This window comes from Rhinolophus ferrumequinum, chromosome 21 (genome assembly GCF_004115265.2).
Source record: "Rhinolophus ferrumequinum isolate MPI-CBG mRhiFer1 chromosome 21, mRhiFer1_v1.p, whole genome shotgun sequence".
In the NCBI taxonomy this organism is placed as follows: domain Eukaryota; kingdom Metazoa; phylum Chordata; class Mammalia; order Chiroptera; family Rhinolophidae; genus Rhinolophus; species Rhinolophus ferrumequinum.
The window spans coordinates 597,151-625,127 of NC_046304.1; the positions used below are offsets into that span (position 1 = coordinate 597,151).

Genomic DNA, 27,977 nt, shown 5'->3' on the forward strand with positions numbered 1-27,977 from the left:
AGCAGCCGGCTCAGCAGGCCTCGTGGCCTCCGGTGCCATGAAAGGCTGCGGAGGCGGGCAGTCAGGCCTGGGCCCGGGGCGGGGGCTGCCCAGGATGCGCGAAGGCCCGCGCTTCCTGCGAGGCCGCACTGCGCAGAGCTGAGGAGAGGACGCGTGTATTGAATGTCATTTCCAAGTTGACCTCAAGCCCAGAGTCCTCATGGAGAACGGATCCTCCCACCTTTCGGTCACTTGTGAAAATCATTGAGGAACCCAAAGAGCCTTTGTTGTGGGTTATGTGTATCAAGATTTACCTTTTTCTAAATTAAAGTGGAGATGTCTTCCAAAATTTAGTTTATTGTTTATAACAAGTGCACTGCATGCTAACATAAATAACATGTTTTTAGGCTAACATGCCTATTTTCCAACCCCTCAGAAATAAGGATGTATGGTTTTCCATTTTTGTAAGTCTTCTATCTGGCTTAATAGGCGACAGTTGGGTTCTCATCTGCTTCCGCAGTCTGCTGAATTTACTGCATGTGTTGTGTTGTTGTAGTCTCTGGGAAACTACTGCCAACACTTGGAAGAATGAGAGCACAACACATTTAACTTCATAGTGTTGTTACAAAATACTTTTGACCTCAGCTCGAAGCCCCCAGAGGCTGCTGGAGCACAGTGAGAACCCTGCTACAGGGATGAGCTTCTGTATTGCCACGCTTCACCTGGGCCTTAGGCTCATGTGCCCCCCACTCTGCACTCCTGGGGAGACTGGAGGACTCTGGTGGTGGGCTGGTGCCTTGGGGGCGCTTCCTGAGGCAAGGGGATACTGAGGGGAGACCTAGGACGGGTGCACTTCTGGGGACCAAGGAGAAGCCTTTTGTACCTTGTAGTAAATGCTTTTTCTCGTCTTCTGGTCTCACCAGGTTGAAGTTGAAGTTTAAACGTGGTAGCCTTCCGCCGACCATGCCTCTGGAATTTGTTGGCTGCATTGGTGGATGTGATGAGACCCTGAGGGAGATCTTGGACCTAAGGTTTTCACAGGGCCCCCCCAGAGCTTGCCAGCCAGCCACCCAGCCCTCTGGCTACCTGCAGGCTAGCCAGTCCTTGAACAGAACAGACGGCCAGCACAGCCACCCCCGGCCTCCTGGCACCAAGCAGGCCAGGCCCTCGACAGCTCCGGCCCAGAACCTACCACCGCCCGCTGCTGCTGGTGAAAGCAACTCCGTGACCTGCAACTGTGGCCAGGATGCCCTGCTGCTCACTGTCCGCAAGGAGGGTCCCAACCAGGGCCGGCAGTTCTATAAGTGCCATGGTGGCAGCTGCAACTTCTTCCTGTGGTCCGACAGCAGCCATCCAGAAGCAGGAAGGACTCCTTCCTCCACATCAGGGCCCCCAGGTGGCTCACTGGGGCGCCCACTGGGCTCAGGGAACCACCCAAGTGGGTTTGGCAGACCTGGTGCTGACCGTGATGGTGGCACATCCTGCCTGTGCGGCCAGCCCGCTGTCAGACTGACTGTGCAGAAGGATGGGCCCAACAAGGGGCGTCAGTTCCACACGTGCACCAAGCCCAGAGAGCGGCAGTGTGGCTTCTTTGAGTGGGTGGACGAGAACATGGCCCCAGGTGAGGAGCAGTTCCAGAGCGGGGCTGGGGCGGGGTGTGCAGCTCCCGGCCTCAGACTGCAGGAGCCGGAGAAGGCAGGGGGGCGGTGGTGGGAGCAGGACGGGGAGTGGGTCGCCTCGCTCTTCCGTCTCCTCACGGACCGCGTTCAGCAAGGCAGTGAACGGCACTGTCTTCATTGCAAACCAGAGGGTGCCACCATGAGCTGAGGAGCCTCACCAGGTAAGCACATGATCACAGCTTTACCAATCAGGAAGGTGAGGCCCCGACAAACGGAGTGATTTTGCTCAGGGTCACAGTGACACAGCCCCAGATCTGAGTGGAGGTGACCTGCCCCCACAGTCCTGTACTCTTGTAGCCTTTGTGAACCTTGGAAATGGGTATCGTCAGTCTCAATTAATCAGGTGAAGAAACGGACCCTCCCGTCTCGGAACCTACCCAAGGTTACACAGTTTGGGTCTGACACTCCAAAAGTGTGTATGTGATACCTGGCACCACTGCCGGGACGGACCCACATTTGAAGTGTGTGAGAAGTAGCTCAGACATGCGAGGGCCACTCCTGTCCCCGCTGGAGGAGGGTTGTCTGACCTCCGGGACAGCGGCCCAGCTCGTTGTCCTGGATAGTCAGGGGTCAGTACTAAGAGGCCGGTGTAAGGACTGGAAGCAGCCGGAACTCGGGTTCCTTGCACGGAAGGTAGGGAGCAGGTCGTTGGTCACGGGTCCACTTTGCTGCCTCACCGCACGGCGTCAGGCCAGCTGCTTGCCTGGTGTCACTTCAGTGAAAAGGGCGTGGTGAAGTGACATTGGTGCCCCTTCACCAGGACGGTGAGTGGGCCGAGGCCTTGAGGAGCTTAAGGCCCAGGTAGTGACGTGCGTTGGCAGAGTGGAGGGGGCCTGGCCGGTGCGGTAGGTGTGACTGCATAAAGGTGGGGAGGGCACCTCCACCCAACACTAACCTGTATTTCTGTCCCCTTCAGTGTGTACTCAGCCTTCCCCTGACTCTTCCCACAGGGACTTTTGGAGCCCCGCCCTGGCCAGGAGGCAGAGGAAGAATCCAGGGACCGGAGTCCAGAAGCAAGAGAGCCCAGTCCAGCTCCTCAGACACAGGGTCCACGGCCAAGAAACCCCGGAAATGCAGCCTTTGCCACCAGCCTGGACACACCCGCCCCTTCTGTCCTCAGTACAGATGAGGGCAGGGCGGGGAGAAAGGACCACTTCCTCAGATCTGCCCCTTTGGTCTCAGAAATGAGTTGTTTTCACTAGGACCAGGTGGCCCTTCGCGGCCCTGGCGGTGCTGAGGAAAGTAGTGCCATTGGAGTCTGGCCTGCCGGTGTGAACGAGGCAAGATCCAGACTGCTCCCTCAAGGAGTCCATCTGTGGGACAGTGGCCCCTGCCCGGGCCACTGCGGAGAAGTCACTGCAGCTTCTACCTGTTCCTGGGATTGTTTCTACCGCTTGGATTGTTCCTGGGAGCACTACAGAGAAGCTGGGAGCTGGAGCGTTGAGCCCTGGGCTCCATGCACGCCGTGGCTGTGGCCACAGGGCTACCTTTGGCTCAGAAAGCACCCTGAGGAACCAGCGCTCCCAGAGCAGGCTCTGGGCAGCCCGGAAGGGGCTTCTCTCCGCAGACGTCCTGAGAAAGGAGGGTGTACAATTCAAGGAAATGGTCTTGTCCTAAAATTGTGTCTATAGAAGAGGCTTTATTCCTTTACCTGAAAGCCGCTGTACCTGGGACACTCCCAGCTCATGTGCCTTAATAAAGAATTCTACCCCTTTACTCTGGTGGGTATGGTGCAGTGTCTGGTGAATGGTGGCAGGAGCAGCAAATACACCAGCCAGTGCTCGAGGGGCCGCTCGGCGGCCTCTGGCCCCGTGGCCTCCCCTCCCAACCCTCCCCCTCCCTGTCCGCATGCTAAGTGGGAAACTTACCTTCTGGCAGCCCCACAAGCTGCTTGCTCCGCAGAGCAGAGCAGATCCAAGATTCCGAATACTCTTCATCTTCCATACCTCTGGAGGTTGCCACATTTCCTTGTTTGCCTTTACGAAAAGCTTGTGAATGTTATGTAACCGTATTGGCTTTATTTTATGCTTAGAAGACAAGCAGAAATGCGGTGTGGGTTGCCCAGCTGCGTTGCTAGCGCTAGCTGGTGAAGAAATGAACTGTCTTCAGGTGTTGGGACTCCTGCCCCTGTGCCCTTCAGACCAATAGGTCTGCCCAGGTGGAGAATTTTATTTTGTTTATGTTTTTATTTTATTGGGGACTGGTGGGGAACAGTGTTTCTCCAGGGCCCATCAGCTCCAAGCCGTCCTTCAGTCTAGTTGTGGAGGGCGCAGCTCAGCTCCAAGTCCAGTTGCAGGGGCACAGCCCACCATCCCATGTGGGAATTGAACCGGAAACCTTGAGAGCTCACGCTCTGACCCCCTGAGGCCTCCGGCCGCCCCTGGAGAATTTTTGTAAGTGCAGGTAGATGCCTGCAGTTGCTCCTGGAGAACCTGATCGGTGAGTGTGGGTCACGGCCCTGCATTTACGTCCCATCCCCCACCTCCCCTCCCAACCCTGGCAACCACCAGTCCACTCTTCTGGCTCTGGTTCTACCTGTTCTGAACAGCGTCTCACATAGCTGGAACCATACAGAATGTGACCTGTGTCTGGCTGCTTTCACTTCGCATGGGGTTTGCCAGTTTCATCCACTTTGCAGCAGACTTCAGTCTTTATTCCCTTTTGTGACTGATCGATGCTCCATTGCATAGACCACATTATGTTCATCCATTTACCGGCTGATGGATGTTTGGGTTCTTACTACCTTTTGGCTGTTGGGAATAGTCCTGCTATAAACGTGCAAGTATTCGGACACCTGCTTTCAATTCTTTGGGGTATGTATGTAGGAGTGGAGTTGCTGGGTCATAGGGAAATTCTGTGTTTAATAACCATACGATTTTCTGCAGCAGCTGCACCGTTTTCTATTCCCACAATGCACTAGGGTCCTATTTCTCCACTATCTCACCAATACCTTTTTGTGTGTGTGTGGCCACCCTGGTGTGTGAAGTGATAGCTCATTGTGGTTTTGACTTGCATTTTCCTAATAACCACTGATGTTGAACATTTTTTCACGGGCTTGTCAGCCATTTGTGTATCTTTGGAGAAATGTCTACTCAAGTCTTTTGCCCATTTTTCTTTTTAATTTTTTTTTTTTTATTGGGGAACAGTATGTTCATTTTCCAGGGCCCATCAGCTCCAAGTCGTCCTTCAACCTAGTGGAGGGCACAGCTCGGCTCCAACTCCAGTTGCCGTTTTCAATCTTCAGTTGCAGGGGGCGCGGCCCGCCATCACATGCGGGAATTGAACCGGCAACCTTGTTAAGAGCTCGCGCTCTAACCGACCGAGCCATCCCGCCGTTTCCAATTTTTCAATTGGGTTGTTTGTCTTTTTGTTGTTGAGTTGTGGATCTTTATAGATTTTGGATGCTAGATGCGTTTGTGGGTTTTAGTCTTCCACAGGTAACCCGTGTGTGCCAAGGCCAAGAACTGCTGGATCGGACCACCAAGGACAGACCCAGCTCCAGTCCTGACGCTCCCTCGACCTGCTGTGCCTCCCTGGGCCTGTGCCTTCCCCCACGGCGCCCGAGCCGCCTCATCTGTAACGCGTTAGTCAACTGGAGGCTCTTTGGTGGATGGTGACAGGCACACACAGTGAGAACTTCACCAGTACAACCTGTGAGGGGGTTTTCCACGTCTCTCAGACGCCCACTCAGGCCAGCAGCATGTAGTGCACTGAGAAATTGATCCTTCCCCCTCCGACGGTGACTGGAAAGGTTTGAGCCCCGTCTCATACAGCTTGACAGTGCAGGATTGGAGAGAAGCTGCCCCCCGTTTATGAGCCCGGCCGAGATTAGGAACCAGGCCAGGTGGTTATGCGCCATTCTCAGCCTCCCAGCTCCCCTGCAAGGGCAGTGGAGGCTCTGGTGGGTTAACGCCTCTACAAGCAGCGGAGTGGGACTTGAACCAGTCTGCCTCCATGTCTACACCTCATAGCCCCTGTTCTCCATCCCGAGGTGAGAACCTGCGTGGCAGGGGAAGAGCCACCTTCCGTTCCTCGGAAAAGAGGAAACCTGGCTGGCATCTCTTGAACTTCCCCCACGGCACTTCTGCCTGCCCCCGTCTGAGAAACAGCACGAGTGGCCACCCCCACAGTTGCTAGTATTTGAGGAAACTGATGCTTACTCCTCTTGGAGCAGCTGGAAGCTAAAAATAGCTTCACGCTCACAGCACCAGGCCCAGTGTGCCCAGCAGCCCCAGCTTAGGCACTGAGACCCCGCTGCCCTTTGGGGTGAATTCACAGCCACCTTTCCTTTCAGGGCCATTACAGCCCACAACTTCAGCTGTTCAGACCCAAGGATCCCTGGGCTAGAGTACAAAGGTGGTGCGGGCACTGGGGGGGTACATGTGCACCCTATGCCTGCCTTAGACCCCCTGCGTTCACGCTGCGGGGTGGTGCTGGGGCAGCCGGAAAGTGTGTTGTGAAATCACACAAGTGAAAGAGCCTGTGAGGCCTGAGGCCCCAGCCAGTGAAACTGTTGTCTCAGGAAATGGGCAGCTGTGCAAAGATGGCCCAAAACAGCACTTGTGTTGGCCTTTGGAATACACTGGTTTTCATCTGCTACACCCACGCTTCCTCACTGAATTAAGTACAAGCAAATTGTAATGTTACTGAGGCTATGGGGGGGTTAAGACTTGTTTTGATTAGAGAAGAAAAGTGTACTTTTGGAAAATGCAAATGTGTGATGTGGCAGGTTGAAGACCCCTCGTTTTGGAGAACAGGACAGAGGTGGAGCAGTGACCCTGGATGAGGGGCTTCAGGGTGAGCTGTTCCAGACCCTGACCTTGGGCCCAGCGCCCTTCTTGTACCCAGAGGAGGTGCACACCTGCTCTACAGCCCCTGCAGGATTCCTGTCTGCTCCCTGGGGCTCCGTGCCTGGCCTCGTGGCCCGCTAAGTTCCTGGGGTCTTAAGGGGCAGGCCTGTTTGGAACCAAAAGGCAGGAAGTGCTTTCCTTGTGTGGCTCCGTACACTAGCTCAGGGGCAGTTATTCTAGAGGTAGAGTCTGGCCCATTAAGGTTTCCAAGCCAGCTGATTCAACTGACACTGGACTGACTTCCTTTTTCCTCAGCGTACAGGGGGCAGACGCTGGGAACCATGGACACGGTGTCACTGGCAGGAGCAGGAATTGCACTTCCGCTTTGCACTCTTTAAGTAGTAAGATCTTGGGAGAGGAGGTTTGGAGACTGCAGCGACGTGGTGGTGAAGCTCAGTGGTGGGTGGAGGGTGGGCCACCTGCTGTCTCCTAAATGCGGCATTTCCCTTCTGCCCCAGTCCCGCCATCCCAGCTCAGCACCTTAGGGGTGGTTCTCTGACCTGCAGGCTGAAATCCTGTCAGAACAGTTCGGCAAGATCCTACAGGGTCTGAACGATGTTTGAACGCTTTCCATTCCCAGGAGTCGCAATGAGAAAATCCATGTGCACAAAGGTTCTTTCAGGGCTTTTTTTTTTTTTTTAATAGCAAAGACTGAAACAGCTGGACAGGTACCCCCACTTGATAGAATATTCTGCAGCTAAGTATTCCTGAGGAGACATGCTTACAAGTGAATTTATAAAAAGGATGCGCTGTTTTATGGTAAGATTTATTCTTGAGTTGTTACAGTAAAGAGGTACGGGTGACATTTGGAATTAGTAAGTTTCTGTTTGCCATTTTTGTGTTATTTTTATCTGCTCTGGCAACCCTTTCTTTCTGAGCAGGTGGCATCTGCTGCCTCACAGTCCTCACGCCAGGCCTTGAGTCGCTTGGAAAAGTTAAACCAAGGATGCAGATTGCCCGGCTTTGCCACCATGGCTGAAAGGTCTAAATATTAGGCTGTTTAGACCCTGAGCTGCGACCACACCTAGCTCGGAGTTGGGATGGTCCTTAGCAGCAGCTGGCCATGCAGCGAGCACGGCCCAGGCCAGCCAGCCAGCCCAGGACAAGCCCCTGCAAAGGCTCTGAAGCAGGATGGTGGTTGGTTTCCAATCTCCGGCTAGAAACTGAAGTCCTAGATGTTAAGCTTGCATCGGTGATGTAACCGCAAACACCTCATTTCTCTCCCTTATTTCCTCCTGTTTTTTTTCTTACTGAAATTACGGTGTGGGGAAATTCAGAGTTTCCTAAAGCATGAGGCCTTCCCAGAGGGGACCACATGTGAGGGTTTGGTCATCTAAGGAGGAGGACTGTAGACCAGACTCACTTCCTGGACGGCCGCCCTGGGCACGCCACGCTGGGCCTGTGGAGGCGGCCGTGCTCAGATGCCGGCCCGGCGGCGGGGGCTCTGTGTGCTGGGCTCTGTGATGTTGGTCGGTGAGGGAGGCAGCAAGACCCAGCAGTCTGGTTTGGGGACGGTTCACTTTGTGCCAGGCTCTGTGTTAACACTCCTGCCAGCAGTCATTCCTTCCAGCAGCCCTACGAAGTGTATTATATCATTCCCAATTTCTGGATGAAAATACCAAGGCACAGCCTCTGTCTGCAGCCTGTTCCCTTGCTGATCTCAGCTGCCATTACAGCTGCTTAAGGCGCGCTCTGCACCCGCTCCTGGGCCAGCGTGCCTGAATGGCCCTCACTCTGGCCCACACCACAGCCTCCGTGCGCACGCAGCCATCCAGCCATCTGTCTGAATGTCGCACAGGGCCCCAGTGCTTTTCATCTGTCCTCATGTGACAGCCCCTCGGGTCCTGTCCCCCATCCTGGTTTTGTAGTCACAGTGGGAAAGGTTGCCCTCCCCCACTCGTGGGGCCATAAGGAGAAACGACGGAGGTGGAGAAATCACATTTGTCTGATGCTGGCTGAAGGGCTTCGGAGCAACTTCAGCTGTCCCAGAACACACAGGGAGGCTCAAGAGTTCAGGCTTTGGCAAGAAACAAAACCCTAACCAGTGGGTTCCCATTCCCAAAGCAAGACATCACACCAGCACTCTTGTAATATTCCCCATCTAACCTCCTTTCGAGTCAATCATACCCCCTCCAGCTTGATCCCCAGCGCCTCTGGCCAAGCTTCCAGGACTCCAGACAGCTGCTTGTGACAGCCTAGCACAAGTCACACAGGCATCTGAATTTGTCCTTTTATTGTTGTTCACATTCCTTGAGGCACAGCTCTGCTACAGCAGGAAGGACACCAAGATGAGGAGGGCCGCCTAGGGGGGAGGCAGGCCCCCCTTCCTCAGCCCCCCCCCACGCTGCAGTGAGAACACAGGCGGAGGCTGAGAACAGTTCGTGTGGCCACTGGGAGGCCCCTCCAGGAGGGTCCAGTAGCAGCTATCAGGATTCCTTTGGCTCTGGGCAAGGCAGGTAGCCCAGAACCTCGGCCAACCGCCCCGGGGCCTCCACTGCGCGAAGGGAAAACTCGCCTACTTGGAGGGAAAAGGGCCTGCCCCAGAGGTGTGAGATGGGCAGCACATCAGGCTCAGCTCCCACTCCAGGCTGGAGGAGAGAGCTCAACAAGCAAACTAGACCGAGGACACTGCAAACACCAGCCAAAAAGCAGCATTCCGTGCGGACCAGGTGACTCCGGCCCCTGGGGATGAACAAACACATAGTGTTTACCATTCAGCACCAGAAGCTTCGACATGCCTGGAGCTGCGGCACCTGAGGAAAGCACCAACTCACCCTCAACAGAAAAACGGAGCTGGCCTTACTGCCCACCTAGGACGGCAGAAGCCAGATTCACTGCTGGTGATGGAGCAAGCCCAAGGTCCTGGGGTCCGGCCCAGAGGCTGACGGGGTGCATGTGTGTGGTGGCACTCTGGGCTGCCTGGGCAGTCCAGCCACACTCACGTGACAGCAACCCAAGCACTCTGGGCTCAGAGGGTTCCAAGTGACTGTCGCCTATGCACGTGCTAACCCCGTGGGCTTACATAATGCACCCTCTTTGCTTCTGGCTAAAAGTAAGAGAAATGCTCTCCAAATCCCTGGAAGGGAGGAGACTGCAGCTTACCAGCATCAGAACACATGCCGCCACCCCATCCCACCCGCCTACAGCAGCCCCTCTGGGGCCTGAAGGCCGAGGTACAGCGCGTAGCCAATGTCGTCAATGTCCTCCTCACGCAGGCCGTCAAAGAGGTTGATGCTGGGGTTGCAATGGCAGGGCAGGTGCGCCCGCTCCAGGCTGCTGACGAGCAGCTCCAAGGCCTGCAGGAAGCGCCCCCCCAAGGCCTCCTCAGCCCAGCCCACCTCCTCTTCCCCGAGATGCAGGACCACCTGGGTCAGGTGGGCCCGGCCCAGCCGCCTCAGGGCGGGGTGGCCCTGGCAGACACGACACAGCAGCAGCAGCAGCCGCCGGCGGGCCCCAGCGTCACGGTTATCCAGGGCCTGCAGCCGGGCAGCCTCTGCCGGGTACAAATCCTGCAGCCAGAGGTTCCCGGCCAGCCCTTCCAGGGGCCAGGCCACCAGGAGGCAGTGTTCGGCGTCGCCGGGGACTGCCAGCAGCACAGCGATGGTGAGCTCCAGGTGCTCGTGCTGCACCTCGAGTAGCAGCTCCTCCGAGGCCACACTGGGCAGGATCAGGCACCCGAGCAGGCTGCCAATCGCTGGCCAGTTGACGGAGGCCGTCAGTGCCTTGCGGAGCAGCCCCAGCAGGACGCGGGAAGAGAGGTAGCCGCCCACCAGGAAGCGGTCCCAGGGGCTGCTTCCCCGGGGGCGGAACTCAAGCTGTGTCCTGCGCACAGCCCAGCAGCGAGGGTCCCTGGCCACAGTGTCCACGCCTGGCACCAGGCTCCACAGGCCCGGCTCCAGCATCAGGGGTGCCAGGAGGCGCACATGGTCGGAGCAAGCCCCCACCTGCAGGCCATCATAGAGCGGCCCCCCGGGGACAAGCGCCCCAAAGGGCAGTTCAGGGAACTTGCTCTGCAAGTAGGCCTGGAGCTCCAGGGCAATGTCGCCGGCCAACTGTTTGGCCAGAGCCACGTGGGACATTGCGGTGGTCACGTGGTCCCGCTCGAACAGCAGCAGCTTCTCCTGGAACGTCAGGCACAGCGGTGCTGGGAGGCCACGCTGAGGCGGCGGCGGCGGCGGGTTAGCGTCTGCGGGCCCTGCAGCAGAGTGAAAGGCCAGAGAGCCGGTCAGCAGGCCCTGGGACAAGCCGAGAACTCCACCCCGGTTACTGACTGTGCCAGCCCTGGGCCTTTTTCCTCACCTGTAAAATGACCCCGAGAAAGGACTTTGGTCCTCACGTACAAAGAGCACTTTGACGACAAATTCCCATTGCCCAGACCCCAACACTCTGGGGCCGAAAAAGCTTCATGCAGAGTGGGGAGACAGGTCCTGAGCCTCAGTTTCCCCATCTGAGGCCCCCCCACTGTCATAAGTCTGCTGCCCTGCTCCGCTACCACCCCCTCCGCCACATGTCCCAGCAGTTGGAGCCTCAGTAGTTGGAGGGCAGAGAAACAGAACCATTAAACATGCAAGGAGCCTGCAGCAGTCAGTCAGTGGCAGGTCCTGGGCTGCATCTCCTGAATGTGACCACCAAAGGGGGACCCACCCCGGTCAGCGGGGAAGGGGTGCCATTCACCGTGGGCAGAGGGCAAGCGGGCGGGGAGCAGCACAGGCTGGCTAAGGGCAGCAGGTGGGGACCGGGACTGTAGGCGTGGAGCGGTCTTGAGCAGGCTCAGTTCCTTCCAACTGTCCTCCAGGCATGTGCTGTCCCCCTTGGTGTCATCTTCATCCCGAGGGCTGGTGGCCCTGTCAATCAGCTGCGGGCAGAGTGACAGAGATCAGAGCGTCCAAATCCTGGGCAGCCACGGCAAAGCCCAGGGGCAAAGCAAAGCAGGCTGCTGGGTAGAGAAGCAGGTGCCAGTCCTGGGCAGGCCCCGGCCCTGGCATCCTCCCCTGTGAGCCCCAGGCCTTACCCGCTTCACAGCCAGGGTGGCAATACCCAGCACGGCAGCCCCGCCCACGCCCAGCACCAGGCGGGCATTGGCCAGGAGGAAGTCCACAGCATTGCCCAGCACGTCGTCGTCATGCCGCTTCCCCCGCTTCTGGAAGAACAGTACCATGTCTGTCTGCCTGTAAGAGAGCCAGGGTGCAGGGACCACTGAGTGTGGGGGCAGCCAGGCTGGCAGTGCGGCAGGTGTGGGTAGGCACTCTGGCTGCCATCACGCTGGGGTCTCTGAGTCAAGCCCACAAGGTGGATTCCCGAGTTTCAGAAGAAAGGGGCCACTCAAGGGGTTTCTTGTGAGGAGATGGGGAACTGCCTGAGCCCCCTTCCCCAAACCTGTCAACAACCCACCCACCCCCTGGACAGGGGGGCTCACACAGAAAGGCCCTGGATAGGTCAGAGAAGGGGGCCCATCTCCCTGACCCTCCCACCCAGGACTCCTGATGTCACCAAAGACTCATGAGGAAGGTCTTACCATCACCCCAATTTTACAGAGAAACGGGCTGCTGAACCATACGTAAGTAGTGGGTTCTTGGATCCACGACCGCCAAGCCTCCAGACTCTTGCCCACCCCCCGAGTCCCATCAGACCCCGTCTGCGGTCAGGTCCTAGAGGCTGCCTCACCCTGCTTCCTCACCCCTGGCACAGCAGGAGGAAACAAGGCCCAGAGAAACCACAACGTGGGGTCCCAGACAGCCTGCCCTGGAGCGCGTCTCAGACCTCAGTGAGGCCAGTCACCCCCAAATCTTGACAAGGTAGCCGCCAGAGGCAGAGCTATCCAGTGAGATGGCCCAGGCTGTGGGGGGAGGAGCGCGCACGAGCTGCCTGTCAATGGACATGTGCTGGTCAAAGCCAAAGGCCCCGCTGCGGGGACAGAGGGCAAAGTAAACACGAAGACTCCAAGCAGAGGACGGGCCCAGGGGCCAGGGACCTCTCTTGGCCTCTTGGGCTTGGGACAATGGGGAGGTGGGGAGCTGCCCTCAGCTGCACGGAGCCCAAAGAACAGAGAAGGTAAGCTGAGCGCCGGAAGCCTCAGCTATCTGCTCACCTGTAAAGTGGCACAGACAGGGTTAGGGAGAGGAGCCCAGAACAGTGGGGCTGGGTGGGTCAGGCACTCGGGAGGCAGAGGCAGAGACCTCTCCCACGGCCCCATCCACCACGCCCCAGCGGCAGGTTCCTCTAGGGGGACTCCTGCCGTCAGGCCCTGGGAGCTGAGAGTGTGTGATCAAGAGGGACGCTCAGGGGACCGACCAGTCAGACACCAGGCAGCACTGGCTCACTGAGGACACCTGAGCAGATGACCCTGAGCTCGGAGCCGGCTAGGGCACCAAGGACTTCCACCCTCCCTGCCTGGGGCTGTGGGCACTTAGGGCTGTTGCCAGGTTACGAGATGCCAGGACAACACCCGCCCCGCCCCCCCATTCGCCCAGACTAAAAATAAAAACCGGCTCCGGGGCCTGGGTTGGTGAAAGGCTGGCAGGGTGCCCACTACAGCACAGCAGTCAGTTCTCTCACAGGTGACCGGTATGGCCACCTGCCTCCAGAGGGACGGGGAAGCCACTTTGCAAACAGTAAAGTGCTTTCAATACCCCACACCTGTCTAAGCTAGGACTCAGCCCAAACCCTGGCAGGGTCGCGCAGGCCCCAACACGCAGCCTGCCCACTCGAGGAAAGGGAGGAGGGCGCGGGGGTTAAAAATAACCTGACTGCGCAGCCTGGCGGGGTAGAGCCCTGGGATGCCGCTTGTCCTCCCCTCCTCCGCCAAACCCAGGACGGGGGCTGAGCGGGCCGCGGAGCAGCCCCTGAAGACCTGTCAAGGCCCGGCTCACAGGGGACCTCACCGAGGCCCTGAGAAACTAAGTGATGTACCCGAAACGGGATTCGAACTCCAGCCTGAGGGCCCAAAGCCATTCCCTCCTTCTCTGGCGGTGACCGCCGGCCGCAGCGGTGGCCCCGCCCCCGACTCTCCACGCCGGGGCTGGGTGACCCGGGCCGCCCCGCTCGGGCCGTACCTGCGTCGCTGCTTCAGCGCACCAACTGTCGGAGGTAGCGGGTCTTCTTGGGCCCCGGACCCCGACCCGCCCGGGAATGGAATGGGAAGGACCTGGGAACCGAACGCTAAGGCTCCGGGGGCGGTCGCTGACCCCGGAACGCAAGCAGACGAGCAGGTCCTAGCCCCAATCGGAGTGCTCAAGGCCCGCTCCCTCGTTCCAAAATACTATGCGGTTCAGCCAATGGTGACCAGGCCACGCCCCCTAACCGCGTTCCGCGCTCTGCGGAGGTGGGACTTTCTGACGCATCCCGGATTTAAAGGCGCAGAGTTGTGTTCCGAGCCTCCCGCCCAGCGGTGTGGTGGCACAGCCGGGGGTTGCGGAATGAGCTGGCTGGCCTTCCGGGCCCCTTGTGACGTGTGTGTGATTGTAATATGAGCTTCTGGTTTGGAGAAAATTATCAGCGCCCCCGTTCCTTCTAGGGGCAGGGCAGACAGTCGGCACTTGGCCCAGAGGCGCGCAGGTCTGACCCTTTAGGTCACTTCTGCGAGAGTGCCTTGGTGGCCTCGTTATTATCTGTTGGCCTGCGGGGCACACAGCGTGACCCAGAACTACCCCTGCCACCAGCTCCGTGTGACCTTGTGCCGGCCACTTCTCCACCCGAGCCTCAGTTTTCTCTCCCGTGAAATGGAAACGCCAGGCCCCCTCCACCCTTGCGAAGGATGGTTGTGCATATGACCTGTGGTTCATTTGTTTATTGGGGAGCGACTATGTGCGGGTCAAGGGGAGCGAGCAAGCAAATGAATGGACGTGAGGGGCTGCTGACTCTAAGCAGAAATAACGCGCCACTTACCGAGTGCTTTCTGTATGCCGTGAGCTGCAGCTGCGTTTGTTCATTTGTTTCTGGCGACAACCTTAGGAAGCACTTCACAGATGAGGAGAAACAGGCCAGGAGGAGGTCTGGGCTTGCCCACAGCTCCGGGACGCTAGGGCCTCTGCGTCCCACTACCGCTGGTAGCCACACAGGGCCCAGGGGGTGAACAGAGACTCCCGGGCCTTCTGCGCCCCCCGACCTGGGTCCAGAACCTCCCCGGCCACAGCCAACTTCAGTTGCGGCTGCAGTGCAGCGGACAGCGCCCGTGACACAGCCCCGGCCCTGGGGCTCACGGACTTAGCCTGGAGGTTATGAAGCCACCTGCGGGGAGCACCGGGACGCCCGGACTCCTCGAGGTCCCTCCAGTACTCGGACAGACAGGGAAACTGAGGCCCGGGGAGGCCTAAAGACGCCAGGGGAGGGGGCCGGGGCTAGAGGGGTGGGGCCTGACTCCGCCTTCCCGCCGGCCCGGGCGGGGGCGAGTTAAAGGGGCGGGGTCGGCGCTGGCCCAGCCCGCGGCTCTCCCAGCCGCCCCCAGCGTCTGGCCCGGCCCGGCAGCAAGAGCAGCGCCATGGAGGCCACTGGAGTGCTGCCGTTCGTGCGCGGTGTGGACCTCAGCGGCAACGACTTCAAGGTGAGGCGACCCGGCGGCGGGCCGGGCCCCGCTCTAGGCCGTCTCTTCCGCTCCAGCCCGCACCGGTCTCTGCTTCCTGTCCCGTCCGCCCCCGGGCCCAGTACCGCTCGGGACTGCGGGCGGGGCCGGGTGGGGCTCTCCCGGGGCTCGGGTTCCCCGCCCGGAACGGATCCCCAAGATCTCCTTTCGGTGCCCTTACGGGAAGACCGAGGCCGGGTCGGGCCGGCGTGGACGCTTGGGTTCGGAGTCACGCTAGGGATGGGCTGAGAGCCCCCACCCCGTGTCATCGTCCTGGCATCTGGGCCCCGCCGGGGCCGGAGAGTGGAGCGGGGTCGTTGAGCTCTGCTCCCACCTCCCCAGCCCCCCTTCCCCGTCCCGCTGAGGTCACACGCCCAAGCCAGGCCCTGACTCACTGTCGCGCTGCAGGTTGTTGGGCTGTCCCCGGGCGGGTCTGGAACTCTTCACGGCCACTGCTTTGTCCCTGCCACCGCCATACCCGTCCTGTGTGGTCTTGGGCAAATCACTTCCTGTCTCACAGCCTCGGTCTTCTCATCCAGTAAAGGGGCTTAAAAGTAGTCCTCTTGGAAGCATGGATTAGTTGGTGTGGAGAGTGTGTCAGACATTTGTGCGAGGCCCTGGGTAGCCGTTGTTTGAGCAGCTTATGGACTGACAAGACCAGGGCCACAAGGAGCCTGAGCCCAGCCTTCCAGCCAGTTAGTGGGCGAGGTGGCTCTAGAGGCAAGGATGAGGTGAGCAGTGCCGGTGACCAGAGGAGTCAGGGCAAGAGTGGAGGTGAGAGCTGCCTGGAGTAGTACCAAGAGGGGCAGCCCCTGCTGCAGGGTGGGTGAGTGGGCAGACTCAGGCCCGAGTCAGTTTAGCGTAAGGGAGCCCAGGCTTCGGCTGGGGTCGTGGGGCCAGGACTGAGGGGAGGCTGGTTCTTCCTGCACTTACCCACATGTGCACACACCTTTGACCCCATGCACCGGTGGCCACACCACTTTCAATGCCTCCATTCGCACTAATCTCACCTGGGGTCTCCTTGTGTCCTCTTCAGACGCGGAGTCTGAGTCACTGGCGGGGAACGTGGCTATAGGGGGAAGGGGACACAGCCAAGGGCACTAAAGGCACATGCTATCCCAGGCTCCCTGCCACAAGGGCTGGGGGTACTGGGGTGGGCATTTGAATGTGGGGAATGAATGGGTAAACAAATGAACAAGGCAGTGCCTGTGCAGGGTGGGGAGCTGGGGCCTTGCACCGGGGGTTGGGCCTTGCCATAAACGGCTTGTATGCTGATGGCAGGGTGGGGGCACAGGTGGGACCTTGGCACAGCCTCAGGGGGTACCCTCACTTCTGGTGGCCCAGGCAGAGCCTGGAATGCTGGGCAAAGGCATGTGAGCCACACAGCTGGACACTGGAGGTGTTACCTGGAACAAGCCAGTTTCATCCCGACCCTCCTGGGACTCAGAATCCAGCAAGAGAGACAGATCTTAGGCCAACAGCCATGCTGATAACTACTTGGTCCTCACAACACTTTTGTCCTCAGAGGGCTTTTATTAGCCCTATTTTATGGATGAGGAAATGGAGGCACAGAGTGGCAAAATGATTTGTCCAGGGTCACACAGCTGGTGAGAGTTGGCTCTGTTGCTCCCCAAAGGCTTCCATGGGCAGTTGGGGACGATAGAGGGTGGTAGAGCAGGGACGTTCCTGTCCCAGACCAGCCTCACCATGGCATACCCCCCAGGGAGGCTACTTCCCTGAGAATGTCAAGGCCATGACCAGTCTGCGATGGCTGAAGCTGAACCGCACTGGCCTCTGCTACCTGCCAGAGGAATTGGCTGCTCTGCAGAAACTGGTAAGGGGCTTTCAGCAGGCAGGGTGGGTCCCTGTGGGTGGGGCTGGGCCAGGTGGGCGGAGCCTGTGCAGAAAGCCGCGGAGGAAGATGCTGATAACCACGAGTAGAGCTGGCAGAGAGGGAGGGAGGCTGCACGGGTGGACTGCGCCATGTGTGGCTGAGGGCCACCCCGGATGGTGCAAGACTGTGGTGGCAGATGGGGCCTCCGCTGAGCCTCTGCTCCCTTGTCCTGGCCCAGGAGCACTTGTCTGTGAGCCACAACCACCTGACCACGCTTCATGGGGAGCTGTCCAGTCTGCCATCGCTTCGGGTGAGTGCTGCTGGAGGCCACCATGCTTGGAGGTGGGGATTCGAGTCCAGCCAGAGGTGTGAGGACAGAGCCAGACCCAAGCTGGACTAGCACCTCTGCCTATCCCTGTGTCAGGCCCAGGGGCCTGTCCCTAAAGGGGAGAGGATATAATGATGCCCTGTGTTAAGTAACCCATGGGGCAAAACGTAAAAAAATCCAAAATCCCACCCTTTTTGGACAACTACAATAACAACAACTAATAGTGGCTAAGCACTGCTCCGACTATTTCCACGTGGGTTTTTTCTTACAATCCTGACTTCTCCCAATTTCACAGATGAGGACACTTGGCCGCAGAGGCAGGTCACTTGCCGGAGGTCACACAGCCACACATTGGCAGAGCTGGTGTAGGATGGGGTTTAGCCGGGAGGGGAGGTAGTCAGGGTGCCTGCTCACCCTTCTGCTTTTCACAGAGCCTCTGACATCCCAGAACACCCGGCTCTCGGCCAGACCCTTCTGGCCTCAGCAAAGGTCGTCCTGTCCATGGCTGGAGCCCTGAGATGTTAAGGGCACAGCCTCTGGATTCAGGCTGCCTGAGTTCACACCAGCTCTGCCACTTCCTGGCTGCATGACCTCAGACAAGTCCCTTCTACTTTCTGGGGAGGGTTCAGTGGGGGACCGCTGTGAAGCAGCGTGGCACCACAGACGTTAGGGCCAAAGGAGAGGCAGCGGCTGCCCTGAACCCTGCTGTTATTTGCCATCCCGGCACCATTACCCAACCTGTCTTCTCTCCCCCTTGAACTTTCTAGAGGTCTGTAGCATGAGGAGGTTTCAGCTCTAAGAGGAGAGGAAACAGTCGTGCTCAGCCCATACTCTCATTTCCCTGTGGGCCAACCCTCTCTGTTCTAGAAGACCTGATTCAGAGCTACATCCCCATCTTGCCCTCTGGAATTGAGGAGAGATTGTTCAATCGGAAAAGGTTCCCTGAGGACCCTGTGCTGGGCTGTGGGGCACATTTGATCTGGGCTTTGAGGTGTGAACAGGAGCTCATAGGGAGGCTAGGAAGAGCTCACCAGGTGGAGGAACTATGTGTAAAGACTAGGATGGGAGAGCATTGAGGCCTGGCCTCCAGTGAGCTTCCTAAGGAGATGTCCCTCCCTGATCCCTCTGCTTCTCCTGGGGGCGGAAGCCAGGAATCACGCACTCACACAGTTTTTCCCCAGGCCATTGTGGCTCGAGCCAACTGCCTGAAGAATTCTGGAGTTCCCGATGACATCTTCAAGCTGGATGACCTCTCAGTCCTGGTCAGTGGTTACTCATGCACTATTATGGCCCCTGGGCCATTGTTATCCCATTTTATAGAAGGGGAAACTGAGGCTTAGAGTAGACAGTGCCTTGTCCAAGGTTGCTCATGGAGTCACATCGTTATCCTGGGCACCCTTCCTCCCAGGGTCCTGCTGTCTCCCTTTGGCCCTGAACCCCCTCATGTGCTCCCCTCTCTATGCCCTGGCTGATGCCCCAGCCTGGCAGAGGACTGGCAAGGTGGCACCAGCGCTGACACCTCTGACCTGGCTTCACCCCTCCTACCCAGGACTTGAGCTACAACCAGCTGACAGAGTGCCCGCGGGAGCTGGAGAATGCCAAGAACATGCTGGTGTTGAACCTCAGCCACAACAGGTGCCCGTCAGGCCGGGAGTGGGAGCTGGGCAGGGCCACACACAGGGGAGGCCAGGTGGGTCCTGGAGGTGGGCATGTGGCACTGACTGGGTGGCCCTGCCCGCCTCGCCCCTCCCTCCCTCCCGCCCGCAGTATTGACACCATCCCCAACCAGCTCTTCATCAACCTCACGGACCTGCTGTACCTGGACCTCAGTGAGAACCACCTGGAGAGTTTGCCCCCCCAGATGCGTCGCCTGGTGCACCTGCAGACACTCGTGCTCAACGGGAACCCCCTGCTGCATGCGCAGCTGCGGTCAGCACTGCTCGGGCCACACCCCTCCAGAGCCCACCCCGGGGGGGTCTGGCCTGGTCCCTCGGCTCCCCAGTGGCTCTTGGCCTGTGCCCTTGGGCCTGCCCCTGGCCTGACCACCGACCTCTCCCTGCAGGCAGCTCCCGGCTCTGACGGCTCTCCAGACCCTGCACCTAAGGAACACCCAGCGCACCCAGGGCAACCTCCCCACGAGCCTGGAGGGCCTGAGCAACCTCACAGGTCGGCAGCCCTTGGGTGACCCCTCAGACTCTCGTCCCCTCCGATCCCTCGCTTCCTATGGAGGGACTGAACCCTGCTGCTCTGCCTGCCTCCCAGAAGGAAAGGATGTGGTTGTGACTCTCTGTCATTGTCACGATGACTAGTAATAACACCAAGTTATGAGAACCGACTTTATGCCTAGACCCACTGGTGTGAGGAAGTTTCTCCAAGTGGGGAAATGGAGGCTCAGAGAGGTTAAGTCCCTTGCTGAAGTCCACAGAGCCCGGAGGTGGCAGAGCTGGGGCTGGCTGTGAGGGCCTGGCTGACGCACGCCACTGTGCCCTAGATGTGGACCTGTCCTGCAATGGCCTGACGCGGGTGCCCGAGTGCCTGTACACGCTCCCCAGCCTGCGCCGCCTCAACCTGAGCAGCAACGAGATCGCGGAGCTCTCCCTGTGCATTGACCAGTGGGTGCACGTGGAGACCTTGAACCTGTCCCGCAATCTGCTCACCTCACTGCCTGTGCGTCGAGGCCTAGGGAGGGGGACGGGCAGGCGGCTGGCCCCCTCGCGGCTCCCCTGACTCCCGCCCCTGCCCGCTTCCCCTCCAGTCAGCCATTTGCAAGCTGACCAAGCTGAAGAAGCTGTACCTGAACTCCAACAAGCTGGACTTTGATGGGCTGCCGTCAGGCATTGGCAAGCTGGCCAGCCTGGAGGAGTTCATGGCCGCCAACAACAATCTGGAGCTGATCCCGGAAAGCCTTTGCAGGTGCTGGGGCGAGGCTGGGAGAGGGGCGGGGGCTGACGGCGCTGAAAGCCCAGAAGCATGGCCGGAACCCACCCTGCGGTCCTCCACCATACAAAATGGATGGGTTCAGCTGGCTTTGGGGATGAAGATCCCACAGTCCTGTGCTAGCAATTCCCTAGTTGGGTTCCCCGGAGCACCTTTGGGGGGACACTGACAGGGATGATGTCATACGGGTTCCACTGCCACGTGAATTTGGGACCTGGCGCTGCTTCCATCCCCTCTGGAGGTCACAGTGTCCACTAATGTGGTCTCCGGCTCTCGGCAGTTCTTCAGGCTGCCCCTCTCCCACCCCCACCGGCAGCAGCTTCCAAACTAATTTGAGGACCAAACATTTTTTTGGTGCCCTCTTGTGTCCAGGGGCCCCTAATCTGTAGAAGGCCACTTGGAAAAATTCTGCTCCATCAAAGTCACAAAAAGAACTTCCCAGTCATGTAGTGTGAGGAGACTCCAGTTCCACGCGCTCCAGCCTCCCTGCCTTTCCAGCGTGGTAGAGCCCGCTGGTTTCTTAACTAGCCGGCTACTCGTCCTCTGGCCCTGCCTGCCTTCCCTGCCCCTCGTCTGTTCACCCCCTGAGGCCTCGGCTCTGTCTTCACAGGTGCACAAAGCTGAAGAAACTCGTCCTGAACAAAAACCGCCTGGTGACGCTCCCAGAGGCCATCCACTTCCTGACAGAGATCGAGGTCAGCGCAGGCCCAGGGATGTGAGGGGGGAGAGTGGGGAAGACAGGTACTGACAGACCCTCAGGAAAGACCAAGCACGGGTATCGCTGGACCCAGCAGAGGCTTCCTGGGGGTGGCCAGTGCCAGGGTGCTTTTTGGGAGAAGGTGAGCCACGTCCTTATATCCATATCGTGCTGGACCATGTCATTTAGGTCCCACAGCCAATTTGCAAGGTCACATTTCAGAGACAGTAAAACCAAAGCACATGAGAGGCAGCCACAGAGCTGGGATGAGAACCCAGGCCCCTGGCCCCAGCCCTGGGCCTCTCAGCCCTGGCGGCTGCAGAGAGCAAGAAGCTGAGTGCGGTGTGGCTGGGATAGGAGGTGGGGCTCAGGCTCAGCGCCACCTCCGCTCATCGCACGAGCAGGTCCTGGACGTGCGGGAGAACCCCAGCCTGGTGATGCCGCCCAAGCCCGCTGACCGCGCCGCCGAGTGGTACAACATCGACTTCTCGCTGCAGAACCAGCTGCGGTTGGCGGGTGCCTCCCCTGCCGCAGTGGCTGCAGCAGTGGCTGGTGAGCAGGGAAAGGTCTGGCCTGAGAGGGGGTGTTCTTCTCTGGGGCTCTGTAAGTTGGGTGGCACCCAACATACCCATCTGTAAGTTGGGTGGCACCCAGCTCTCTGGACCCTGGTGGATGGCATTGGTCCCCGGGTGGCTGGATGCCTCAGGGGGTAGGCCCAGCAGAGCTCAGTTGTTTGTCCCTCCCCCAAGCAGGGGGTGGGCCCAAAGACCCCCTTGCTCGAAAGATGCGACTACGGAGGCGTAAGGACTCAGCTCAGGACGATCAGGCCAAGCAGGTGCTGAAGGGCATGTCGGACGTGGCCCAGGAAAAGAACAAAAAGCGGGAGGTAAGTCACGCCAGGGGCTGGGACAGGGCAGGTGGCCCTGGGCTCTGCTCAGGACACATTGTGACCCAGGCTGAGAGAGAGAGAGAGAGAGAGAGAGAGAGAGAGAGAGAGAGAGAGAGAACCCTGAGCAAACACCCCACGGTGGGTGGTGAGACCAGCCTGCGTGGCTGCACAGTCAGTCCGTGCGCTGTGACTCTGACCCCAGGACAGCACTGATGCCCGAGCCCCCGGGGGCAAGGTGCGGCGCTGGGACCAGGGCCTGGAGAAGCCTCGCCTCGACTACTCAGAGTTCTTCACGGAGGACGTGGGCCAGCTGCCCGGCCTGACCATCTGGCAGATCGAGAACTTCGTGCCCACGCTGGTGGAGGAAGCCTTACATGGCAAGTTCTATGAGGCTGACTGCTACATCGTGCTCAAGGTGAGACGAGGGTGCTCAGTCGGGAGCAATGTGACCCCCAGTGCCATCATCTCAGATCGCTCAGAATCCTCAGCTCCACAGTTTTGTTCAAGGGGGGAGGGCAAGGCTTGGCAAAGGAGCCCAGGTGCTGATTGCCCAGGCAGAGGTGCGGCACTGCGACCCATCCCCCCAGGTATTCTGGGACGGGGAGCCGGTGCCCTCAGAGCAGCCTCTCCGGGGTGAGCTGGGAAACCGGGACTGCCCACTGAGGGCTGACACGCTGTGTCACGGCCCCCAGACCTTTCTGGATGACAGCGGCTCTCTGAACTGGGAGATCTACTACTGGATCGGTGGTGAAGCCACACTCGACAAGAAGGCTTGCTCCGCCATCCACGCCGTGAACCTGCGCAACTACCTGGGTGCAGAATGCCGCACTGTGCGGGAGGAGATGGGCGACGAGAGCGAGGAGTTCCTGCAGGTACCCGTGGGCTGCAAGGGCCTTGAGGCCGCGGGGGCAGCGGGACAGGGCGAGGGTGGGCAGCACGGCTGATAGGGGGCAGGGAGCCGAAACCAAAGGGTATTGGGTTGAGACCTAAAGCAAAAGGCAAGGACAAATAGGGTAAGCTCAGGGGGGCAGGAGGACAAAGGTGGGGAGCCTTGGTCAGCAGAGGCCAGGAGAGAGATGGGGAGGTGGGACCAGTAGCGGCCAGGGGGCGGGGCCACCAGCTGGGCACCAGGGAGGCAAGGCCAAGGTGGGGACTGAGACTGGTGAGCAGGGTTAGTGAGCTGTGGAGGCCCACCTACCAGCTGGTTACGTGTAGATGGGACCACACACAGGAGATTTTACCCAGATTCACCCAAGTCTGCCCTCCTCCGTAAACCTGTTTGCATACCTAAATGTGCTATGTATATCTAAAGTGGCTCATAAACGCAAATATAAGCACGTTCACGTTTGTGTACATCTTAACACTCCAATACGTGTCTATGTTTAGACACAAATCTTACTCTTCCGTTGTAACTTCCTGATGGATTTCTAGCACCTGACACACCTGTACGCAAGGTGGTGTTTGGTGAGGGGTGGGGGCGCTCAAGGATGGACTGTCCGCTCACACACAGGTGTTTGACAACGACATTGCCTACATTGAAGGCGGAACAGCCAGTGGGTTCTACACCGTGGAGGACACACACTACGTCACCAGGTGAGGGCGGTGTGACCTGCACTCACTGGGAAGGACGGGCAGGCCGTGAGGGTAAACGGGTCCCTTGGTACTCCCTCCACACTACTTTTGCTCTGGCCCCCAGAATGTACCGCATATATGGGAAAAAGAACATCAAGTTGGAGCCCGTGCCGCTCAAGGGGGCCTCCCTGGACCCGAGGTAAGCCCCCATGATGTGAGGTGGGGGTGCTTGACCCTGAACCTCCTCCCCACCAGTGAGGGGCAGGTGTGGGCTCTAGAAGAGAAGGTCTTCCAGCAAGTCTTTAACCCGTTCCACAGAGCTCAGCAGGACCAGCACGGGGGCTAAACCCCAGGGTGGGGTGGGGGCCTGGAGGCAGTCGTTGCGTGTACCCACCACAGCCCCTCTTGCACCTCCTGTCCAGGTTTGTTTTCCTGCTGGACCGAGGGCTGGACATCTACGTGTGGCGCGGGGCCCAGGCCACACTGAGTAACACCACCAAAGCCAGGTACGAGGACTGCGCCTTTCTCAGACATGGTGGGGGGTTTCGTGCGAAGAAAAATTGCCACCTAAGAAGGGGTATGGGCCTTACTAAGGGCTTCGCACCTGCCCTCAGGCTCTTTGCAGAAAAAATAAACAAGAACGAGCGGAAAGGGAACGCAGAGATCACACTGCTTGTGCAGGGCCAAGAGCCCCCAGAGTTCTGGGAGGTACTGGGTGGTGAGCCCTCTGAGATCAAGAAGCACGTTCCTGATGACTTCTGGCCACCCCAGCCCAAGCTGTATAAGGTGAGCTGGGTGCAGGTGGTCAGGTGGGGGGAATGGGCCCCACAATTGTGGTGACTGTGGGCTCCATCTGGACTTTGGTGTGGAGAGGGTGCCACCTTGTGGACAGGCAGGAGCCTGAGCAGAGGTCGGAGGCTGGCTGTGTGTTTCCTGGAAGCTAGAGCTGGAGAGGGAGGCTGAGAAGTGCCCAGGTGCCTGGCCTAAGAACCTGGCCTTAATTTTATAGGTGACAGTAAGCCATGGGGTGTTGTGAGCAGGAAAACGACAAGTTAGAGAATTAGAAACGACAGTAAGGACTAGGGAAGGCAGGCAGGGGAAGCACCACTACAAAGTCTTTCCACTGATAGTATATCCTTCAAATGACCTTGGGGTAGAGGGAGGAAACTAAGGCCCACAGAGGAAGAGGCAGTGGGCCTGACTGCACACAGCAGGGTAGGGCCAGGCTCCAACTCAGGGCCTGTTGTGGGTGGGGCTCGTGCTCCCAGACCCCGCCCCTGCAACACTCACCTTTCTCCTGCCAGGTGGGCCTGGGCCTGGGCTACCTGGAGCTGCCACAGATCAACTACAAGCTGTCTGTGGAACATAAGACGCGGCCCAAGGTGGAACTGATGCCGGGGATGCGGCTGGTGAGACACCCGGGGAGGAGGCGAGGAGGTGGGACCCTGCGCAGGTAGCCGGGTGCTGGTTGACCTCTAGCCTCTGGCCCCGCAGCTGCAGAGCCTGTTGGACACGCGCTGCGTGTACATCCTGGACTGTTGGTCCGACGTGTTCATCTGGCTCGGCCGCAAGTCCCCACGGCTGGTGCGTGCCGCCGCCCTCAAGCTGGGCCAGGAGCTGTGCGGGATGCTGCACAGGCCACGCCACGCCACGGTCAGCCGCAGCCTGGAGGGCACTGAGGCACAGGTGCGCTTTGCGGCCTAGCGCCTCTCCCGAGGCCTCGCCAAGATCCCGCGGACCCGTTGAAGCCCTGAACCTTCTGTGGATTGGTTACCACCCTACGGAATCCGGCCCAAGCCCATCACTTCCCCTCTGCTGCCTAGGCCCCGCCCCCTCTGTAACGTGCCCCTCCCCCCTTTCTAATTGGGTCCCCATATCCCTGGGCTCCGCCTCCCGAGCCTCGCTTGATCTCCTCCCACCTCAACCTACTCCAGCTCGTATTTTACCCGCCTTGGCAGGTGTTCAAGGCCAAGTTCAAGAATTGGGACGACGTGTTGACGGTGGATTACACACGCAACGCAGAAGCCGTGCTGCAGGGCCCGGGACTCGCCGGGAAGGTGAAGCGCGACGCGGAGAAGAAAGATCAGATGAAGGCTGACCTCACGGCGCTGTTCCTGCCCCGACAGCCGCCCATGGCGCTCGCTGAGGTGGGGGCGGGCCTCGGGTGATGGGGCGGGGCGGGCCGAGAGGACTGGGTCCCCTGACAGCGGTGCCGCCTGTCTTGGGAGGGTCTCTGGGTCTCTGGCCGGTGAGGAGGGGCCAGCCCCAGCCCACCAGCGACGGTCACATGCAGGCGGAGCAGCTGATGGAGGAGTGGAACGAGGACCTGGATGGCATGGAGGGCTTCGTGCTCGAGGGCAAGAAGTTCGCGCGGCTGCCGGAGGAGGAGTTCGGCCACTTCTACACGCAGGACTGCTACGTCTTCCTCTGCAGGTGCGGTCCCAGCACATCTCGCTCACTCCTGGGGCCCCTGGTGCTGGGGGTGTCCCTACTCACCTCCCTCTGACGCTGCAGGTACTGGGTCCCCGTGGAGTACGAGGAGGAGGAGAAGAAGGAGGAGAAGGAGGAGAAGGCGGGGGCTGAGGGCAAAGAAGCGGAGGAGGCAGCAGCCGAGGCGGAGGAGAAGCAGCCCGAGGAGGACTTCCAGTGCATCGTGTACTTCTGGCAGGGCCGCGAGGCCTCCAACATGGGCTGGCTCACCTTCACCTTCAGCCTGCAAAAGAAGTTTGAGAGCCTCTTCCCGGGCAAGCTAGAGGTGCGCCTGCCATGCGCCCCCTCAGAGCCACGCCTCCGTAGCCTCTGGAGGGGGTGCTTTGGAGTGGGACTGAGACCTAGGGAAGGCTTGGCCCGGGAGGGACAGGGAGGCAGCTGGGGAGCTGCCCCTGACTCTTCCACTCCCCCAGGTGGTGCGCATGACACAGCAGCAGGAGAACCCCAAGTTCCTGTCCCATTTTAAGAGGAAGTTCATCATCCACCGGGGCAAGAGGAAGGCGGCCCAGGGCACCCTGCAGCCGAGCCTCTACCAGATTCGCACCAATGGCAGCGCCCTCTGCACCCGGTGCCTGGCTGGGGAAGGGGCACAGGTGGGCGGCTGAGGTCACTGAGCCAGCCCACTGCTTGCTGACACGCCCTTCCCCCAGGTGCATCCAGGTCAATACCGACTCCAGCCTCCTCAACTCTGAGTTCTGCTTCATCCTCAAGGTGCGCGCGTGGGCCTGACGGGGCCTGTGGGTGTGGGTGGGGGCTTGTAGGCTGGACCTCACTGAGCCCCCTGCACACTCCCCAGGTTCCCTTTGAGAGTGAGGACAACCAGGGCATCGTGTACGCGTGGGTGGGCCGGGCCTCAGACCCCGACGAGGCCAAGCTGGCGGAGGATATACTCAACACCATGTTTGATGCCTCCTACAGCAAGCAGGTGACCAGGGTGTGCGGTGCGCGGGCAGGTGAGCGCGGGACACAGGGCCCCTGGGCTGGACCACCCTCTTCCCCACAGGTCATCAACGAAGGTGAGGAGCCTGAGAACTTCTTCTGGGTGGGCATTGGGGCACAGAAGCCTTATGACGACGACGCCGAATACATGAAGCACACCCGGCTCTTCCGGTGAGGCTGCGCCCAGACCCCTGCCCCGGCTCCCTCCTGAGTGCTGGCGCTGCTGCTCATGACCCTTAGCCGCTCCCTAACCCTTGACCCCCAGGTGCTCCAACGAGAAGGGCTACTTCGCAGTGACTGAGAAATGCTCCGACTTCTGCCAAGATGACCTGGCCGATGACGACATCATGTTGTTGGACAATGGCCGAGAGGTGAGACCCCCTGCTGACCCTGCCCATTGAAGGAGCCCCCCCGTTTGTCAATGGGAATTCCGAGGCCAGAGGACAGCAGTCCTGGGTCCCTCCTGACATTCCCTCCCATGCCCTCCACACAGGTCTATATGTGGGTGGGGACCCAGACAAGCCAGGTGGAGATCAAGCTGAGTCTGAAGGCCTGCCAGGTGAGCCGGGTGGAGGGGAGGGCCGAGGCTGGCGCCGGAGCACTGCAAGGCCTGCCCGGGGCTCACACCTGTCCTGCTGCCAGGTGTACATCCAGCACATGCGCGCCAAAGAGCACGAGCATCCCCGCCGCCTGCGCCTGGTCCGCAAGGGCAACGAGCAGCACGCCTTTACCCGATGCTTCCACGCCTGGAGCACCTTCCGAAAGGCCCTGGCCTAGGGCAACCAGCCCCGCCTGCAGTGCTCCCATCGCAACGCCAAGCTCTGGGTGAGGGAGTGGAAGGGCCTCTCTCTGGCCGTCTACCACCCGCATCCATGGAGCCAGCAGAGGCTGTGTGCAGGTGCAGCCCCCGCTCCGTCCCCCTCCCCGCCCCAGTGCCTCGGGCCCCAGCAGCACAGTCCAGCCAGTACCAATGGGGGTCACCCTAGCAGAAGTTCACAGGGCTCTGGGGAGTTAGGCCTCTCTGGAGTCAGCTCACATGTGACACTCCCTCCCCTGCCAGGGATAAAAGAGACATGGTTGCCATTTAAGAGATATTAAATGCTTTTATTTTCAATATTAAAAAAATCAGTATTTTCAATATTAAAACCGCTAATTTTAACAAAAATGACAAAAGAAGAACCCAAGATACAATCTACAGGGAAACCCATCCTGCCCCCCCCACACCC

The 27,977-nt window shown here is 59.4% G+C and overlaps 3 protein-coding genes across 8 annotated transcripts in view; 2 read left to right on the forward strand and 1 right to left on the reverse strand.

Annotated features, from left to right (window-relative positions):
- Window positions 1–3,025, forward strand: part of TOP3A (DNA topoisomerase III alpha) — a 29,360-nt gene extending 26,335 nt beyond the window's left edge. For all 3 annotated transcript variants that reach the window (XM_033089275.1, XM_033089277.1, XM_033089276.1), the window contains 2 exons: window positions 903–1,600; window positions 2,609–3,025. In XM_033089275.1, the coding sequence (XP_032945166.1) occupies window positions 903–1,600; window positions 2,609–2,787 (877 nt within the window). In that variant the 3' untranslated portion in view covers window positions 2,788–3,025. The remainder of the gene's footprint in view (window positions 1–902; window positions 1,601–2,608) is intronic.
- A 5,701-nt stretch (window positions 3,026–8,726) lies between these two features.
- On the reverse strand, window positions 8,727–14,553 carry MIEF2 (mitochondrial elongation factor 2). Of its 3 annotated transcripts, none has more exons than XM_033089254.1 (4): window positions 14,393–14,553; window positions 11,520–11,676; window positions 11,183–11,363; window positions 8,727–10,703 (listed from the first exon to the last, which is right to left on the reverse strand). In XM_033089254.1, the coding sequence occupies exons 1-4, from the start codon at window positions 14,434–14,436 to the stop codon at window positions 9,649–9,651; spliced, it is 1,437 nt and encodes a 478-aa protein (XP_032945145.1). In that variant the 5' UTR covers window positions 14,437–14,553; the 3' UTR covers window positions 8,727–9,648. The 3 variants fall into 3 exon arrangements, with proteins under 3 accessions (XP_032945145.1, XP_032945146.1, XP_032945147.1); XM_033089255.1 differs by lacking the exon at window positions 14,393–14,553 and adding an exon at window positions 13,561–13,686; XM_033089256.1 differs by lacking the exon at window positions 14,393–14,553 and adding an exon at window positions 13,561–13,661 and having other exon boundaries at window positions 11,520–11,672.
- Window positions 14,554–14,623: 70 nt separating this feature from the next.
- Window positions 14,624–27,856, forward strand: FLII (FLII actin remodeling protein). Of its 2 annotated transcripts, none has more exons than XM_033089248.1 (30): window positions 14,624–15,047; window positions 16,789–16,899; window positions 17,138–17,209; window positions 18,409–18,489; window positions 18,777–18,862; window positions 18,995–19,156; window positions 19,290–19,393; window positions 19,719–19,894; window positions 19,983–20,140; window positions 20,775–20,859; window positions 21,266–21,413; window positions 21,611–21,747; window positions 21,953–22,165; window positions 22,443–22,622; window positions 23,261–23,343; window positions 23,447–23,521; window positions 23,745–23,828; window positions 23,937–24,108; window positions 24,627–24,731; window positions 24,817–25,008; window positions 25,281–25,469; window positions 25,616–25,755; window positions 25,837–26,077; window positions 26,226–26,380; window positions 26,463–26,523; window positions 26,609–26,737; window positions 26,816–26,922; window positions 27,017–27,122; window positions 27,245–27,310; window positions 27,394–27,856. In XM_033089248.1, exons 1-30 carry the CDS (start codon window positions 14,985–14,987, stop codon window positions 27,526–27,528), a joined length of 3,816 nt encoding a protein of 1,271 aa, XP_032945139.1. In that variant the 5' UTR covers window positions 14,624–14,984; the 3' UTR covers window positions 27,529–27,856. The 2 variants fall into 2 exon arrangements, with proteins under 2 accessions (XP_032945139.1, XP_032945140.1); XM_033089249.1 differs by having other exon boundaries at window positions 21,614–21,747.
- The last annotated feature ends 121 nt before the right edge of the window (window positions 27,857–27,977 follow it).

Bases quoted from the DNA above. Each gene is read 5' to 3' on its own strand.
- MIEF2 (XM_033089254.1), bottom strand. From the start codon at position 14,436: ATGAACAAACGCAGCTGCAGCTCACGGCATACAGAAAGCACTCG. The intron at 11,677-14,392 runs GTAAGTGGCGCG...GCTCTCTTACAG, and splicing joins CGGCATACAGAAAGCACTCG to GCAGACAGACATGGTACTGT. The intron at 10,704-11,182 runs GTGAATGGCACC...ACTCTGCTGCAG, and splicing joins CCGCTTGCCCTCTGCCCACG to GGCCCGCAGACGCTAACCCG.
- FLII (XM_033089248.1), top strand. From the start codon at position 14,985: ATGGAGGCCACTGGAGTGCTGCCGTTCGTGCGCGGTGTGGACCTCAGC. The intron at 15,048-16,788 runs GTGAGGCGACCC...CATACCCCCCAG, and splicing joins TCAGCGGCAACGACTTCAAG to GGAGGCTACTTCCCTGAGAA. The intron at 16,900-17,137 runs GTAAGGGGCTTT...GTCCTGGCCCAG, and splicing joins TGGCTGCTCTGCAGAAACTG to GAGCACTTGTCTGTGAGCCA.